This window comes from Tachyglossus aculeatus, chromosome 10 (genome assembly GCF_015852505.1).
Source record: "Tachyglossus aculeatus isolate mTacAcu1 chromosome 10, mTacAcu1.pri, whole genome shotgun sequence".
NCBI lineage: Eukaryota > Metazoa > Chordata > Mammalia > Monotremata > Tachyglossidae > Tachyglossus > Tachyglossus aculeatus.
In genome coordinates, this window is record NC_052075.1 from 8,144,936 (window position 1) to 8,160,305 (window position 15,370).

The 15,370-nt window shown below is 42.2% G+C and overlaps 1 protein-coding gene across 8 annotated transcripts in view; it reads right to left on the reverse strand.

The window, feature by feature from the left end:
* The window catches only part of KCNIP4 (potassium voltage-gated channel interacting protein 4), a 696,461-nt gene that overhangs the window by 7,133 nt on the left and 673,958 nt on the right, over window positions 1-15,370 (reverse strand). For all 8 annotated transcript variants that reach the window (XM_038752174.1, XM_038752175.1, XM_038752171.1 and 5 more), the window contains one exon: window positions 5,098-5,167. In XM_038752174.1, the coding sequence (XP_038608102.1) occupies window positions 5,098-5,167 (70 nt within the window). The remainder of the gene's footprint in view (window positions 1-5,097; window positions 5,168-15,370) is intronic.

Consider the following 15,370-nt stretch of genomic DNA (forward strand, 5'->3'; position numbering starts at 1 on the left):
CGATTGATTGAATCAACAATTAGTAGTTGGTGTATGTATCTGCTTGTTGAAATGTCCAGCTTGAAACAGAACTTGTTTCAGGTGGGTTTGTTTTTTTTTCTTTAAAACAGTTCAATGCCCCAAGAGAGATCTGAGCTGATTAGCTGGTTGGATCAGCCGTTTTCTTTTAAAAGGTGACTTTGCCGCTATGAAACAGGCTTCGTTATGCAGTCTGATTATTACCTTGAACTGTACATACCCCAAGGTAATGACCTGGTTTAGTGAGCAGCTTTCCCGGTTTGTCGGTATTTTTCCAGGATTTGTATTTTCAAGGTAGTTTTCATAAGACAAGAGGATGTCACGCTGTGTCGAACCTAACCGAGGGATGGGGTACCTTCTGCCTTACAGTCAAACAAATGGAAAAGCATTTCTAACTCATAATGGTCTATCCATCACAGAAAAAGAGGGACTCCATCCCAGACGGTTAGATCGCTATGATGAAGTCCTGAACATACTTTCCACCAATAGGAATCCTTTGTAGCTCCAAAACCAGCCAAAATGTGCAAAACCCAACCCTTCTCTTGAGGAAGTAGGTACTTTGTCTAGTCAAAGCTGAAAAACCAAAACATGCCTGCAAAATCAACAAGTGGAGAGGGCCTACTCCTCAGCAAGGGGTTTTCCTCAACATTTCTAATGAGGAGGAGATGCCATAAAGGCTTCAAAAATGTCATCCTGATCATTTTCAAGAAGGAAAAGGAGAGAATTGGGCAGGGACTCCCCCTGCTTTCTACTGCGGACTGCATTTTAACTGGGAACGTTCAGTAGCGTGCTACCCCAATCACAACGTGGCCGCAGACTGAATCGTGTCCCATCAGACATTGGTTCACTGCCCTTGCAAACAGACGCCAGTACTATGTTAATGCTGCCAGAAAATTCACCAAGAGACCTTGCAAACAGACGCCAGTACTATGTTAATGCTGCCAGAAAATTCACCAAGAGACCTTGCAAACAGACGCCAGTACTATGTTAATGCTGCCAGAAAATTCACCAAGAAACTCAGTCCTGCATATGGAAGCTGGTTGTGGCCAGGGACCCTTTCTGCTAATTGTCTAATCTTTTCCCCACCACCAGTGGACCATCTGGTAAACCCAATCCTGTGCCCTGTAGCTATCTACTAAATGGTCATAAAGGGGTAGTTCAGAATAAGAGGGTGAGATAAGTCAGTGCTAGTGGTCTAAAAGAGCAGAGGGTAGGGGCCTTAAACCAGTTTGCTGAGGGTGAAAATTGACTGGGGTCTTTATCTTTCCTAGCTTTAGCTAAGGATATTTATTTATCTTTAGTTTATTATCTTTTTTCATATTTCATAAGTCTTTTCATATTTATCTTCAGTTGCCTGCAGATTTTAGCCTACCTGCAATGCAGGGGAGTAGAAAGGTCCCATTTTTTCCTACCCTTCCCACCACACAAGCCCGATGCTCACAGCTCAGCCCCCTACACAAATTACAGGTTGTCGCAGCATTTGCCAACCTACCAAAAGAGAGGCATTGCTGTACTCAAAAACATTTTTTTCATCATTTAATCACACTCACTAAAGTATGATTTGAACCCGCAATCTTACTTTATAACAAAGTACAAGCTATGATTCTTGCAAATGCTTTGTACTCTGGGTAATCTGGCACTTGGATATTTATCTGTTTTAACTCTCTTGAAGTGAATTAGAGAAGTAGAGAACTGCTTTTTTTTCCCCTCTCTGAACTGGAATTCTAGTTCCATGTATGTTTATGAATCATAGTGGGAGATCCCTGAAAGGGAGGCTAGGATGGATAGAGTTGTTGCTGAGTCTAAAATAATTTTTCTAGTTGCAGGTGGAAAGCAAAATACCACTTCAAAATGGTCATTAGCATTCCAAACATGTCACTGAAACAATTGAAAATACGGTTTCTGCTCTAAAATATGAGGATATTAGATTACTACATTTGTGAGGTGGTCTAGTAGCTTGATAGGTAAGACTTTGCTTTCCCCACTAAGAATTTTGCAACTTTGCATTCCATTGCCTATCAACTCAGATTAGAAACTCAGAGTACAAGACAGTGTATTATGAAAATGTTTTCCCCCCAAAGGGAAGTGGAGGAATGAAGTCATCCAGTGCTTCTTGGCATGCACTTGGCATCAGAAAGCAGCATGGCTCAGTGGAAAGAGCCTGGGCTTTGGAGTCAGAGGTCATGGGTTCAAATCCTGGCTCTGCCAGTTGTCAGCTGTGTGACTTTGGGAGAGTCACTTAACTTCTCTGTACCTCCATTACCTCATCTGTAAAAATGGGGACTAATGAAGACTGTGAGCCCCCCGGGGGACAACCTGATCACCTTGTAATCTCCCCAGCGCTTAAACAGTGCTTTGCACATAGTAAGCGCTTAATAAATGCCATTATTATTATTATTATTATTATTATTATTATTATTATTATTATGCTAGGGGAACCCAAAGTGCCCATTTGTCAAAAATTAGAGTTAACCAAGATCTAGGTGGCTCTGGAGAACTGCTCCCAAGAGGTGGCTTGGCCTCTGTCAGTTGGCTCAATCAATCACATTTATTGAGTACGTACTGTATGCAGAGCACTGTACTAAGCGCTTGGGAGAGTACTAAGAGAAGCAGCATGGCTCAGTGGACAGAGCACGGGCTTTGGAGTCAAAGGTCGTGGGTTTGAATCCCTGCTCCGTCACATGTCTGCTGTGAGACCTTGGGCAAGTCGCATAATAATAATAATAATAATAATAATAATAATAATAATAATAATAATAACAATAGCATTAATTAAGCACTTACTATGTGCAAAGCACTGTTCTAAGCGCTGGGGAGGTTACAAGGTGATCAGGTTGTCCCACGGGGGGCTCACAGTCTTAATCCCCATTTTACAGATGAGGTAACTGAGGCGCAGAGAAGTTAAGTGACTTGCCCAAAGTCACACAGCTGACAAGTGGCGGAGCCGGGATGCGAACCCATGACCTCTGACTCCAAAGCCTGGGCTCTTTCCACTGAGCCACGCTCCTTCTCAGAGCCTCAGTTACCTCATCTGTAAAATGGGGATGATGACTGTGAGCCCCACGCGGGACAACCTGATCACCTTGTATCTCCCCGGCACTTAGAACAGTGCTTTGCACATAGTAAGTGCTTAACAAATGCCATTATTATTATTATTACTATATAACAAAGGTGGGAGACACCTTCCCTGTCCACAGCAAGCTTACAGTCCGAGGGGGAGATGGACATGGATTGAAATAAATTATAGGTATGTACATAAGTGCTGTGGGGCTGAGGGATGGGTGACACGGAAGGGAGTGGGAGAAGAGGAAATAAGGGCTTAGTCAAGGAAGGCCTCTTGGAGGAGATGTACCTTGATAAGGCTTTGAAGGAGGGGGAGAGTTCCAGGTTAGAGGCAGGATCTGGGTGCGAGATCGACGAGATAGCGGTACAGTGATAACCTGACATTGGAGGAGCGAAATGTGGGGTCTAGGTAAGCTATGTAGGTTCCGGGCAGGGACTATTTTTGCTAATAAGATTAGTGATTGCTGGCCTGCTCCGCACAAGCCTGGAGCTGGGGGAGCTTTATAATAATAATGGCATTTATTAAGTGCTTACTATGTGCAAAGCACTGTTCTAAACGCTGGGGAGGTTACAAGGAGATCAGATTGTCCCACGGTGGGGGGTGGCTCACAGTCTTAATCCCCATTTTACAGATGAGGGAACTGAGGCCCAGAGAAGTGTGATGTAATCTATGTAATCTGTGATGTAATCTATGCTGTAATCTGTAATCTTTGGAGTCAGAGGTCGTGGGTTCAAATCCCAGCTCCGACACTTGTCAGCTGTGTGACTTTGGGCAAGTCACTTAACTTCTCTGGGCCTCTGTTACCTCAGCTGTAAAGTGGGAATGAAGACTGTGAGCCCCGCAGTGGGACAACCTCATTACCTGGTAACCTCCCCAGCGCTTAGAACAGTGCTTTGCACATAGTAAGTGCTTAATAAATGCCATTATTATTAATACTCCTTGCTGGGGACGTATTGGAATAAGTAAATGTTTCTGCTACAGCCAGATGTACGAGCTTTCACCAGAAACTCCTATTCATTCATTACCTCAAAAAGGGTTGTTCTGGAGGTAAAGTAGTTTATTGTTGTTCCGTCTGGGTTCACTTTTCCTCTTCTCCCACTCCCTTCTGCCTCGTCCTGATGTGCCCCCTTTATTCATCAATCCCTCCCAGCCCCACAGCACTTCTGTGCATATCTGTCATTTATTTATATTAATGTCTGCCTCCTCCTCTAAACTGTAAACTCGTTGTGTGCAGGGAATGTGTCTGTTTATATGTACTCTCCCAAGCTCTTAGTACAGTGCTCTGCACATAGTAAGTGCTCAATAAATCCGATTGACTGACTGACCAGGACAGGTAAGCTTTGTCCCTGTCTCATTTCTTACCCCCTTAGCCAAGATTGCTATCGTACTGGGAAATACAAGAAACGCTGGGTTTTAAAGTTTTCTGGTTGACAAAATGCTGGATAAAAAAAACTTCTGACTGTAATTATTTGTAAATTGAGCAAAATGATGCTGCCTCCTGAAAAACCCAGATACCTGAGGATTTTTTGATTGTTTCTTGAATTATCTGAGTAGTTTCCTAGAATTCTTTCCCTTTCCTGGTTTAGACATGGCCCCTGTTAGAATTAGAACTAGAAGAGCCTAAGGAAAAAAAAAATCCCAATATTTGGAAAATATCTTTCTGTTGGACTAATTTCATTGTCTTCATCCTTTCTCTAAGCCTCCAAGTCAAGAATGGATTAGTTTTATTTTGGGAATTCTTGTAGAGTAGTCATAATAAAGAATAGAAAAATTCCAGTATATGTAAAACAAAGAAAGCAAAATTTAAAGCTTCACATCATTCATAGTTAGAGTTTAGCAACTGGATATCTGACAATCTAGCAGAACAAGACCAAAAGCTTTATGCATTTTCATGGTGAATTCTGTTCAACACCTAATGCATCCCTTTCAATAAACCATAGCGCTAAAGATTTAAACCGACCTGCAAATCGCAACCGTAATTCAGAGTTTCTTAACATTTCTAAGTTGGTACTTACCTCCCTGGGGAAAGAACTGGGAGTAAATCTCTTTGAAGGTTTCCTCATTAACAATTCCACTGGGACATTCCTAAAGAAAGTTGCAGAGAGGCAATATGAGCAAATAGTTTCCCCACCTGAATTTTCATAGCATTTTTTGTTCAGAATCGTAAGCCTTAACTGCAATTTAAAAGAAAATGATGCAATGTTGATCAATTCATCAATCAGTGGTATTGAATGCTTACTCAAGATGCTAAGCGCTTGGGGAAGTACATTAGATGTAGCAGAAACTCGTTCCCTGCCCGTAACGAGCTCACAGACTCATGTTGATGCCTCTATATTCCTGTCAAAATAACTTGGTAGTTGGATTGGAGAGAAGAAAAATATATCCTTTTTTTTGTGGCCCTGTATAAAGCAAATCCAATAGGGAGATCAGAGGTAGGGCTTAAAGAGCAGATGTTCTATCCTTTCCCCTACCAGTATTGAGCAATAGCCAAGTCTAACTGGGTTCAATTCCAAGCCTAAGAACACATGGAAACTAATCTGATCGGATGTAAGTGTTTTGTTGCATTTTTATCACCTAATAAGAAAAATCAATATCCTCCTCCACATCCTTGATCAAAATATTGCAATCACAAATGTCTTTTCACCTAATAAGAAAAATCAATATCCTCCTCCACATCCTTGATCAAAATATTGCAATCACAAATGTCTTTTGGAGAGTAGGAAGAAGTCTGCAATGGAAGAAAAATCTATGCCGACAATAAGCAAGGAGAATTTTAGTTGTTAAATAATAATGATGGCATTTGTTAAGCACTTACTATGTGCAAAGCACTGTTCTCAGCACTGGGGAGGATACAACGTCATCAGGTTGTCCCATGTGGGGCTCACACTCTTAATCCCCATTTTACAGATGAGGTAACTGAGGCCCAGAGAATAATAATAATAATAATGATGGCATTTATTAAGCGCTTACTATGTGCAAAGCACTGTTCTAAGCGCTGGGGAGGTTACAAGGTGATCAGGTTGTCCCTCGTGGGGCTCACAGATTTAATCCCCATTTTCCAGATGAGGTAACTGAAGCACAGAGAAGTTAAGTGACTTGCCCAAAGTCACACAGCTGACAATTGGCAGAGCTGGGATTTGAACCCATGACCTCTGACTCCCAAGCCGTGCTCTTTGTAGTGAGCCATGCTGCTTCTCGTGATTAAAGCTCCTCGCTGTTTCTTCTTGATTAAATGAAATCATTTCTTGGCAGCATTAGGATAAGAGGGTTAGAATTATGGGAGCCTCTGAAAACTGTTAGAAGAGCATAGTAATAAACCTGTTCAGCCACAGACCAATGAAAACCCCCAAATGCAGCCCATAACGCCACCTCCCCTGACCTCCTACAGATATTCTCTCCCACACTTGGAGTGTTTGAAGGCAGTTGGAGAGCCCTCAGGGGGATGATCAATAGCCACATATTCTTAGCAGTTAATCTACAGCTTCATAGACGCTAAATGCTTGATAGGGGAGATAATTTTGGGCTCGAGCATATACCTGTCTCTCATCAGCTCTTAATGGTATTTTAATATATTCAAATAATTGTCAGGAATTGACTTTGCTCAAGCACATTGGAAAACAGAAGCGCTTCATAAATGCATGCATTCATTACCGTATTATATTTTTATCCAACAGTCACTGCTAACACTAGGCCCTGATTTGTCAGAATTGAAAAGGGAAAAGGCAAGTCCATCAAAGTTAAAGGCCCAGGGAAGGACTCCAGGAAGACTATCTCTGTTGAAACCGTTAGGGCGGAGGGGGGAGGTCCAGAATGATGAGCTCAAGGTACCACTCCAAACTCACAATAGCTTTGCAAACCCTTCAATAAGAGAGGTCCCTGAAAATAAATTTCCCAAGGGCCCTTCAATCAATCAGTTGCATTTATTGAGCACTTTCTGGGTGCAGAATGCTGTATTAAAAGCTTGGGAGAGTACAATACAACAGAGTTGGCAGACACATTCTGTTTCCACATGAGTTTACATTCTCGAGGACAAACCATCCTCCTGACTAAACCCACTTTCTCCATCTCAGGAGTACACATCTTAAAATTGCTTTCTCTCCTCTCTTATTTACATTCTTCTATCATTCTCCTGGCTCCTTCCCCCAGGCCCACATTTCTCCCATGCTAAAAAGTTACCTCGCAAATCCCTGCATCTATTGTCCCATTTCCCTTAGGCCAATTATGTCTGAACTTGAATAGATTGTCTACACCTATCTCCTACTCTTTCTGTGATATCATGTAATAATTGGACTTCATCTTCTTCATTCATCTGAGGCCACACAATTAAGGCCTCTAATGACCTCCTTGCATAATCTAATGGTGTTTTTCCTTTCCTAATTTCCTTGACCTCTCAGCTGTCTTTACACTGTTGACCATCCCTCTCCTCCTATATCACTCCAGCCTTGGTTTTATCAATCCAGTTCCTCGCAGATCTCATTTTATCTCTCTGACCACTCTTTTTTTCTCCTTTTATATTATCTCTGCGAGCTCATCCAATAAGGATTGTTTTAACTGCCACCTCTATGCTAATACCTCTTATAATTGACATGTCCATCTGTGTCCTCTCATGGGTTTTACAATCTTGTTTCACTTCCTATCATCCAGCATCTCTATCTGAATTACCTGCTGGGACTTTAAAGAGTCAAGGTGTCCCAATGGAACTCCTAATCTTCCCTTCTAAATTATCTCTTCCTACCTTTCTCATCTCTGTCACCCATTCCCCCAAGCTTACAGCATTTGTCACCTTTTACTTCTCTGTCATTTACTTCCTACATTCAATTTGTGTCTAAAATCCCACCAGTGCTTCCTCTATAGTATCTCTCTGGTCTGTCCTTTCCCTCTCCCCTACCATTTCCCCCTTCCAGACTGTGAGCCCGCTGTTGGGTAGGGACCATCTCTACATGTTGCCAACTTGTACTTCCCAAACGTTTAGTACAGTGCTCTGCACACAGTAAGTGCTCAATAAATACGATTGAATGAATTACTTTTTGGCCATACTGCTGAAACAGTCTCCTTGCTGGTAATCTATTTGCTTCCAGATTCCGCCCGCCTCCCCAGTTCAGGCTGTCTCTGTTGCTGTCCTCGGTATTGGAAGGGATAAAAGAAAGACCTTGCCTACAAAATAACTTCCAGGTACCGGTGCTGACATGCCTCCACCCCACTACCATTCCAATTTTGCATCAGTTTTAACTAATGAGGAAGGATAATCTTTCGAACCCAAACGTGTCCATTATTTAATGAATTTTACAAAGTGACATTTCTGAAATTGTATTCCAGGTGAAAGCTCTATGATGGAAATGTTCACCTATCAGCTGTACGTAAAGGATTTGAAAATGTCTTCAACTTCCTGCGATACACTGGGTTGCCATTATACAGTCCTTAAAAATGGGGAGTCTTTCTGAGGTATTTTAGAATCCAAAATTCCAATGAATTCTGGTGTTGAGCGTGGATTTTACTTTATGAATTTAGGGTTTCGTTTTAGTTTTGAGGCACAAGAGGGCAGCAATGCTCTCCATGACTGATTTTACGGTTCTAGTTTTCATTCTTTATGAATGGTTTTTATCAGTAAAAGCTACAGTGTCTTCAAAAGATTTTCCTTTTTTATAGAAATCCTCATAAATCTCTCCTAGAGTTAGTTCCCAGTGCCCTAGTCACTTTTTAGAATAAAATTGGTGGTTCACTGACGTCACCTCTAGTTCAGAGCTACTCACAAGATCCTGAAAATGGAATTTCATTCTTTCAATTTTATTCATTGAGCACTTACTGTGTGCAAAGCACTGTACTAAGTGCTTTGGAGAGTACAATATAACAATAAGTAGACCCATTCTCTCCTCGCAAGGAGCTTAGTAATATCAAGCAGTCATCTGGTGCAACCCCCTGAATTCAGAAAGGTAAATGAATATACATACCATATATGAATATGCTTTTCTTTTATTTTTCTAGATCTACCAAATGGAAATCCACCATCACATCCTTTAGTGCCTCCTTCCAGAGTTTGCAGAGTTTTACAACCCTTGGAGTCAGGATATTATTTAAATGCTACCCAAATATCTCCGGGTTTAATTCCAGTCCATTTTCTCCCCCTAGCCTGGAACTCCCTCCCACTTCATATCCCAGCCCTGTCACTTGTCTGCAGCGTGACCTCGGGCAAGTCAACTTCTCTGGGCCTCAGCTACCTCATCTGTAAAATGGGGATTGAGACTGGGAGCCCCACGTGGGACAGGGAATATGTCCAACCGATTTGCTTGTATCCACCCCAGCGATTTGCACAGTGCTTGGCACAAGGTAAGCACTTAACAAATACCACAGTTATTGTTATTATTATTATTATAACATCTGACAGTCCCCCGCTTCAAAACCCTCCTAAAAATCACATCTCTTCTAAAAGACCTTGACTAAGCCCTCATTTCCAATACCTGTCCTCCCTTTGCATCACCTATGCACAGAGTTTTGTAACACTTAAGAACTTACTCACCACGCCCATAGCACTTATGTGCACAGCCTTATCCCCTATTTGTACTTTATTTTCATGTCTGTCTCACCTTAGAGATTGTAAACTCCTTGTGGGCAGGAATCTTCTCTACCGACTCCATTGTGGGGTACTTTCCCAAGCACTTAATACTGTGCTGTGCACACAGTAAGATCTCAATAAATACCATTGATTTACTGATCAATATTCTTCCTTCATGTACCTGAAGGCTTCCACTGGCACTCTTGAACTTCCCCTCTCCAGGCTAAATAATCCTAATGCGACAGTAAAATTTCCTGCTGCTGCTCACCAATCAGCCCTGAATCATTCTTCTGCTGAATCTTTGCTTGACCAATCTGTCACCATTTAATTCTGTGGTAACTTTTTCCCTTGTGAACTTTGGTGCCTGGAAGGAGTAAACACACCTTACATTTATTCTCACTGCTGCAAAAAAATCCTTTTGGGATATTGTCAGAGGGAAGAGTCCATCAGTAGGAAAAGATCTGCCTCTCTTTTCCCTCCTCACGCCCTACCAGAATTTTTCTAATTGGGCTGTGGAGCCCTTGAGCCCTTCCTTCTCTTTCATGGTCATCATTTCACAGTAGAGTTATTGTTTCTCGCACAACCCAAGGGCTTGGGCAGAATCCCCATAATCTGATCCCTCCCTAGAGTTGTTGCATCCCACTGAAGAGCTGTGCTTTTCAAAGAAGAAAGCCAGACCAGTTAGGAAAGGCAAAAATTCAGGTTTTCCTGCCTAGAAGACTCTCAGCAACTCCCGTCTGATAACAGTGTTCTTCTTACTATAACCGATAGAGATTGAAAAGTCATGTGGCCTAATGGATAGAGCATGAGCCTGGCAGTCAAAAGGACCTGGGTTCCAATCCCAGTCTGCTATGTGACCTTGGGAAAATCTCTTAACCTCTCTGTGCCTCAGTTGCCTCATTTGTAAAATAGGGATTAATACCGTGAGCCCCTTGTGAGACATGGACTGTGTCCAACCTTTCACCTACCTTGTATTTAGAACAGTTCCTGGCATATAGTAAGCGCTTAGCAATTCACATTAAAAAAAAAAGTTAAAAAAAGTGCTACTGAACTGAACCCATTGCAAAACTGCCTGAGTTCAGTTGTCTTCCACAGAATCCCTCTAAGACTCTATCCAAAAGAGAACATAGTGAAAGGAGAGATGACAAAATAGAAGTCTAAATACTTAGTTTAGTTTTGATGCCCTCTGGACTGTTTTCCCCTAACTCAGCTAGAGCAAAGGGACCTCACACTGGGGCAAAGTGGCAAAGACAGAAACCAGATCAATTCCTGAGAGGCTGGAGGAAGGAAGCAATGGGCGCACCACCAGATCCATGGTTTCTAGAAGACTCTGTCTACACAGCTTTTCAAAGTTTGCCCAGAACACACATACCCCCAGGAAGAACCTGGCTTTTCCATGATGAGTCCCAATTAATATAGAATATGACCCCTCCTCATATCAGACAATTGATGATGATGATGGTGACATTTGTTAAGCGCTCACTATGTGTCAAGCACTGTTCTAAGTGCCAGGATAGAAAAAAGGTGATCAGGTTGTCCCACGTGGGCCTCACAGTTTTCATCCCCCTTTTAAAGATGAGGGAACTGAGGCACAGAGCAGTGAAGTGACTTGCCCAAAGTCACACAGCTGACAAGTAGTGGAGTCGGGATTTTTTAACCCTTGACCTCTGACTTCCAAGCCCCAGCTCTTTCCACTAAGCCACGCTGATTCTCTCCCCCACTTCAAAACCTTATTGAAGACACCTCCACCATTCGTTCATTCATTCAATCGTATTTATTGAGCACTTACTATGTGCAGAGCACTGTACTAAGCACTTCCCTAAGCTCTCCTCACGTCTCCTGCTCCCTTCTGCACCACTCTTACTATCTCCTTCATTCGTCCTCCCTCCCATCCCCACAGCACATACGTATATATCTGTATATAGCTGTAATTTATTTATCAATTTATTTATTTATGTGAATGTCTGTCTCCCCCTCTAGACTGTGAGCTCACTGTGGGCAGGAATATGCCTGTCTGTTGTTATATTGTACGCTCCCAAGCACTTAGTAAAGTGCTTTGCTCACAGTAAGTGCTCAATAAATACATTTGAATAAGTGAATGAGTGACCCCAAGGATGCATATCACTCCAGAAAGGCTAAAGAGGTTAAACTGATGAGAAACTTAGGGTGAGAAGAACACAGAAAACAAAAAGGCCATATTCATCATGAGGACACAGGAATAGAGAAGACAGGTCACAGACCAGTACATCTGCAAAAATAGATGGCAACTCTGTGGGTAGCCTAAATCTCAAATACAATGGGTACCGATAATTCCTCAGGATTACAAAGTTATATGTTCTTAAATTCTGCAATAGGCAACACTTAGTAAGTACTACAAACCTCCATGGGCACTAGGGAAATAAAAGGATGACACCCCACGCTGCTCTCAAAAATGCCTAGTTTAGTTAGACACACACACCCAGGTACAGTCAATATAAGTATCTGCAGATCCAGGTAATCTGTGTAAGAGAATGCTGAGGGCAAAAAATTGTTTGGGGACAAATATGACATTAATGCTTCATACTCATTAATCTGGAATTCAAGCATTTAAGTAAGTGAATTGAATTTTTACTGAATGCAACATGGTCTCTTGGAAAAAGCACAGGACTGGGACTCAGGAGACCTGGGTATTTGCCCAGCTCTGCCACTGGGCTGCTGGGTGACCTTGGGTAAATCATTTAAACTTTCTGGGCCTCAGTTCTCTCATCTGTAAAATGGGGATAAAACAGATTGAGAGTCCAGTGTGGGACAGGAACTGTGTCTGCTCTCCTCACCGTGTATCTACCCCAGCATTTAGCAGATAGTAAGCCTTTAATAAATGCCACAGTTATTGTTCTTGAACAAGGAGTGGACAGGAAAAAGGGATGGTGAAGAGATTGTAGGGAACAGGAGAAGCAGCAAGGCCTTGTGGAAAGAGCACAAGCCTGGGAGTCAAAGGATTTATTCTGACTCCACCATTTACGTTCTGTGTGACCTTGGGCAAGCAACTTAACTTCTTTGTGCCTCAGTTGACTCACCTGTAAAATGGGGAAGAAGACTGTGAGACCCACGTGGGACAACCTGATTACCTTATATCTACCCCAATGCATAGAACAGTGCTTGGCACATAGTAAACACTTAACAAATTCTATTATTATTATTATTATTATTATTATTATTATTATTGTTGTTGTTCTCTGTGTCTCAATTCCCTCATCTGCAAAATGGGGATTCAAAACTTGTTCTCTCTCTCCTACTAAGACTGTGAGCCTCATGTGTGTCCTGATTATCCTGTATCTTATTCAATGTTTAGCATAGTGCTTGACACATGGTAAATGCTTAAAAACATTACTGTTATTGTTATTGATAATAATAATAATAATATGAAGGAGCTTGATAACTTTTTCCTTGAGGAATCTTTCCCATCCTTTCCCCAGGCCATGAGATAGGAAAAAAACTTTTTCAAATCTATTAGGTACTTTTCAAGTGCCCCCCATCAGTGTTTGATTCCCATCTCCCAATTTTTCATGTCTGACTTATTTCCGGCTTCTAAAATTGTTTCGTTGAACACCATGGACTTGATGGCTTTCGGGATTGAATTCCCAAGTGTCATTTTATTTCCATCTTAGAAGACCTGCAGTGGTGATTTTAATCTTGATTTCAGTTTGTTCCAATGAGCCCTTTGTGAACTGATCTACAGCTTGGTTTGGGGAGAGAAACCACAGACAAAACACTCAGCTCACTGCACCGGAGTGCAAGAATGTTATGCTTCATTTACTGCCCAAATGCTAATACCGTCTGAGTCAGACTCCATTTTTCTTTCCATGGCCCCGATCACTTTGTTTAGGTTGAGCTTTGGGTATTAGCTCATGACTAGCTTGATGTTTGCTCTCAATCTTAGCTTGTAATGGGCAGCGAACATTTCTGTTACTTCTGTTGTATTGTAACTCGTGCAAGTGCTTAGTATAGGGCTCTGTGCATAGTAAGCACTCAGTAGATACCACTGATTGATTGCTAGCTTCTTGGAAACGTGCTGCGGCGTACGGAAGTCTTCGGGTATGAATGTGTCTACTCTTTATATTCATTTAGGAAGCTTGCCAGGGTGGGGGCCCTTGGAAAGTCAGAGCCAGCTGGGCAGGCTGGAAGGTGGCAAGAGCTTTAAAATGAGAGGCTGATCACCACCCCCATCCACATAGTGGCTGGCATCCCAGCACAGAGGCACTAAGTGGCTTCATTTATTCATTCAATCATGCTTATTGAGCATTTACTATGTGCAGAGCACTGTACAAATGCTTGGGGAGTAAAATATAATAATAGACACATTCCCTGCCCACAACAAGCTCAGTCTTCAGGCCTCCTGAAGCAGTCCTGGACCTTAGGGTAAACTTCACAGCAGAGAAACCACAGCCAAATTGAGTACCCTGAGCAGTTAAGTGGGAGGCTGTTAGCAGGCACACCTGCAGAATCGCCCACTATATAGCCAAGGAGTTGGGGAATGCCTGCAGAAACTCCATGTGTGCCGTGCAGAGAGGAACAGGGGAAGGGACATAGACGGAGATCGTTCCATCCAGTCTCAGGTCTGGGTGGGACTAGGGTATTTAGCGAATAAGTGCCCTTTTTAAGAAAAGAATTCAAGCTTCTGGCCCTGGCTTTGTTCCTTATTCCTTCAGACTCAGAGAGATGGGTGCACATTGCAGTAGTGGCCTCCATTTCTGGGGGCAGTGGGGCAGGTTGGGTGAGGCTAATGGGATGATTTCTACAAGGAGACACTGCAAACCTGGGCAGAAATGGACAAGGCTTTCATTTCCCATTCATTTCTGTGTTCTTTGCATAGAACAACTTTTTTTTCCAATGGTATTTGTTAAGCATTTACTGTTAGCCAGACACTGCTCTAAGAACTGGGGTAAATAAAAGCTTAATCTGGTTGCACACAGTATTCCTTTGGATCTTCTTAAACTCCTGCCCCCTCCTCTCCTTCTTGCTAGGACCCCTCCAAGCAGAAATGAAGGGCGAAGAGAAAGGTAAAAAAACAAACATTATCGGAAAGGCAGGAAAAGTAGAATCAAAAATCATCGTGGCCGAACAGAGAAAGAGGGCTCAGGAGAGGCATGAAGAGATGATGGGAAAGAGGGGATGCAGGGAGAAGAGAAGGAGTCTGTGGGAAGCTGGAAAACATGGATGAAGGGAAAGGAGGGGGGAAGAAAAGGAGGCTGTGGGAAGCTGGAAAACATGGATGAAAGGGAAAGGAGGGTGTAGAACCCAAGGGAAAGGAAAAGTAGAGGAAGACAAGAAGAGATATCAGAAGAGCAACAAGCAGGAGATAACATGAAAATCATGTACAGCACTTTTCTACATATCCGTTATTTCTTTATTTATATTAATATCTATCTCCCCCTGTAAGCTGTAAGGTCAGTTTGGGCATGGAATGTATCTGTTATATTGTTTCATTGTACTCTCCCAAGCACTTAGTACAGTGCTCTGCACAAAGTGCTCAATGAATACTATTGATTAACAAATACCATTAAAAAAAAAAAAGCATGTTGCCTCATCTCTTTCAGTTTCCAGGTTAAAGTCTGTAGGGTGAGGAGTGAACAGAAACTTTAGAATCTCAAGTAAAATGAGAGTGCCATTCCATTTCAGAGTGATTATGAACACAAATGCAATGGCATAAACATGCACAGTGCATGTTCTAATAAATGGAAATGATCATTCATCCTAAT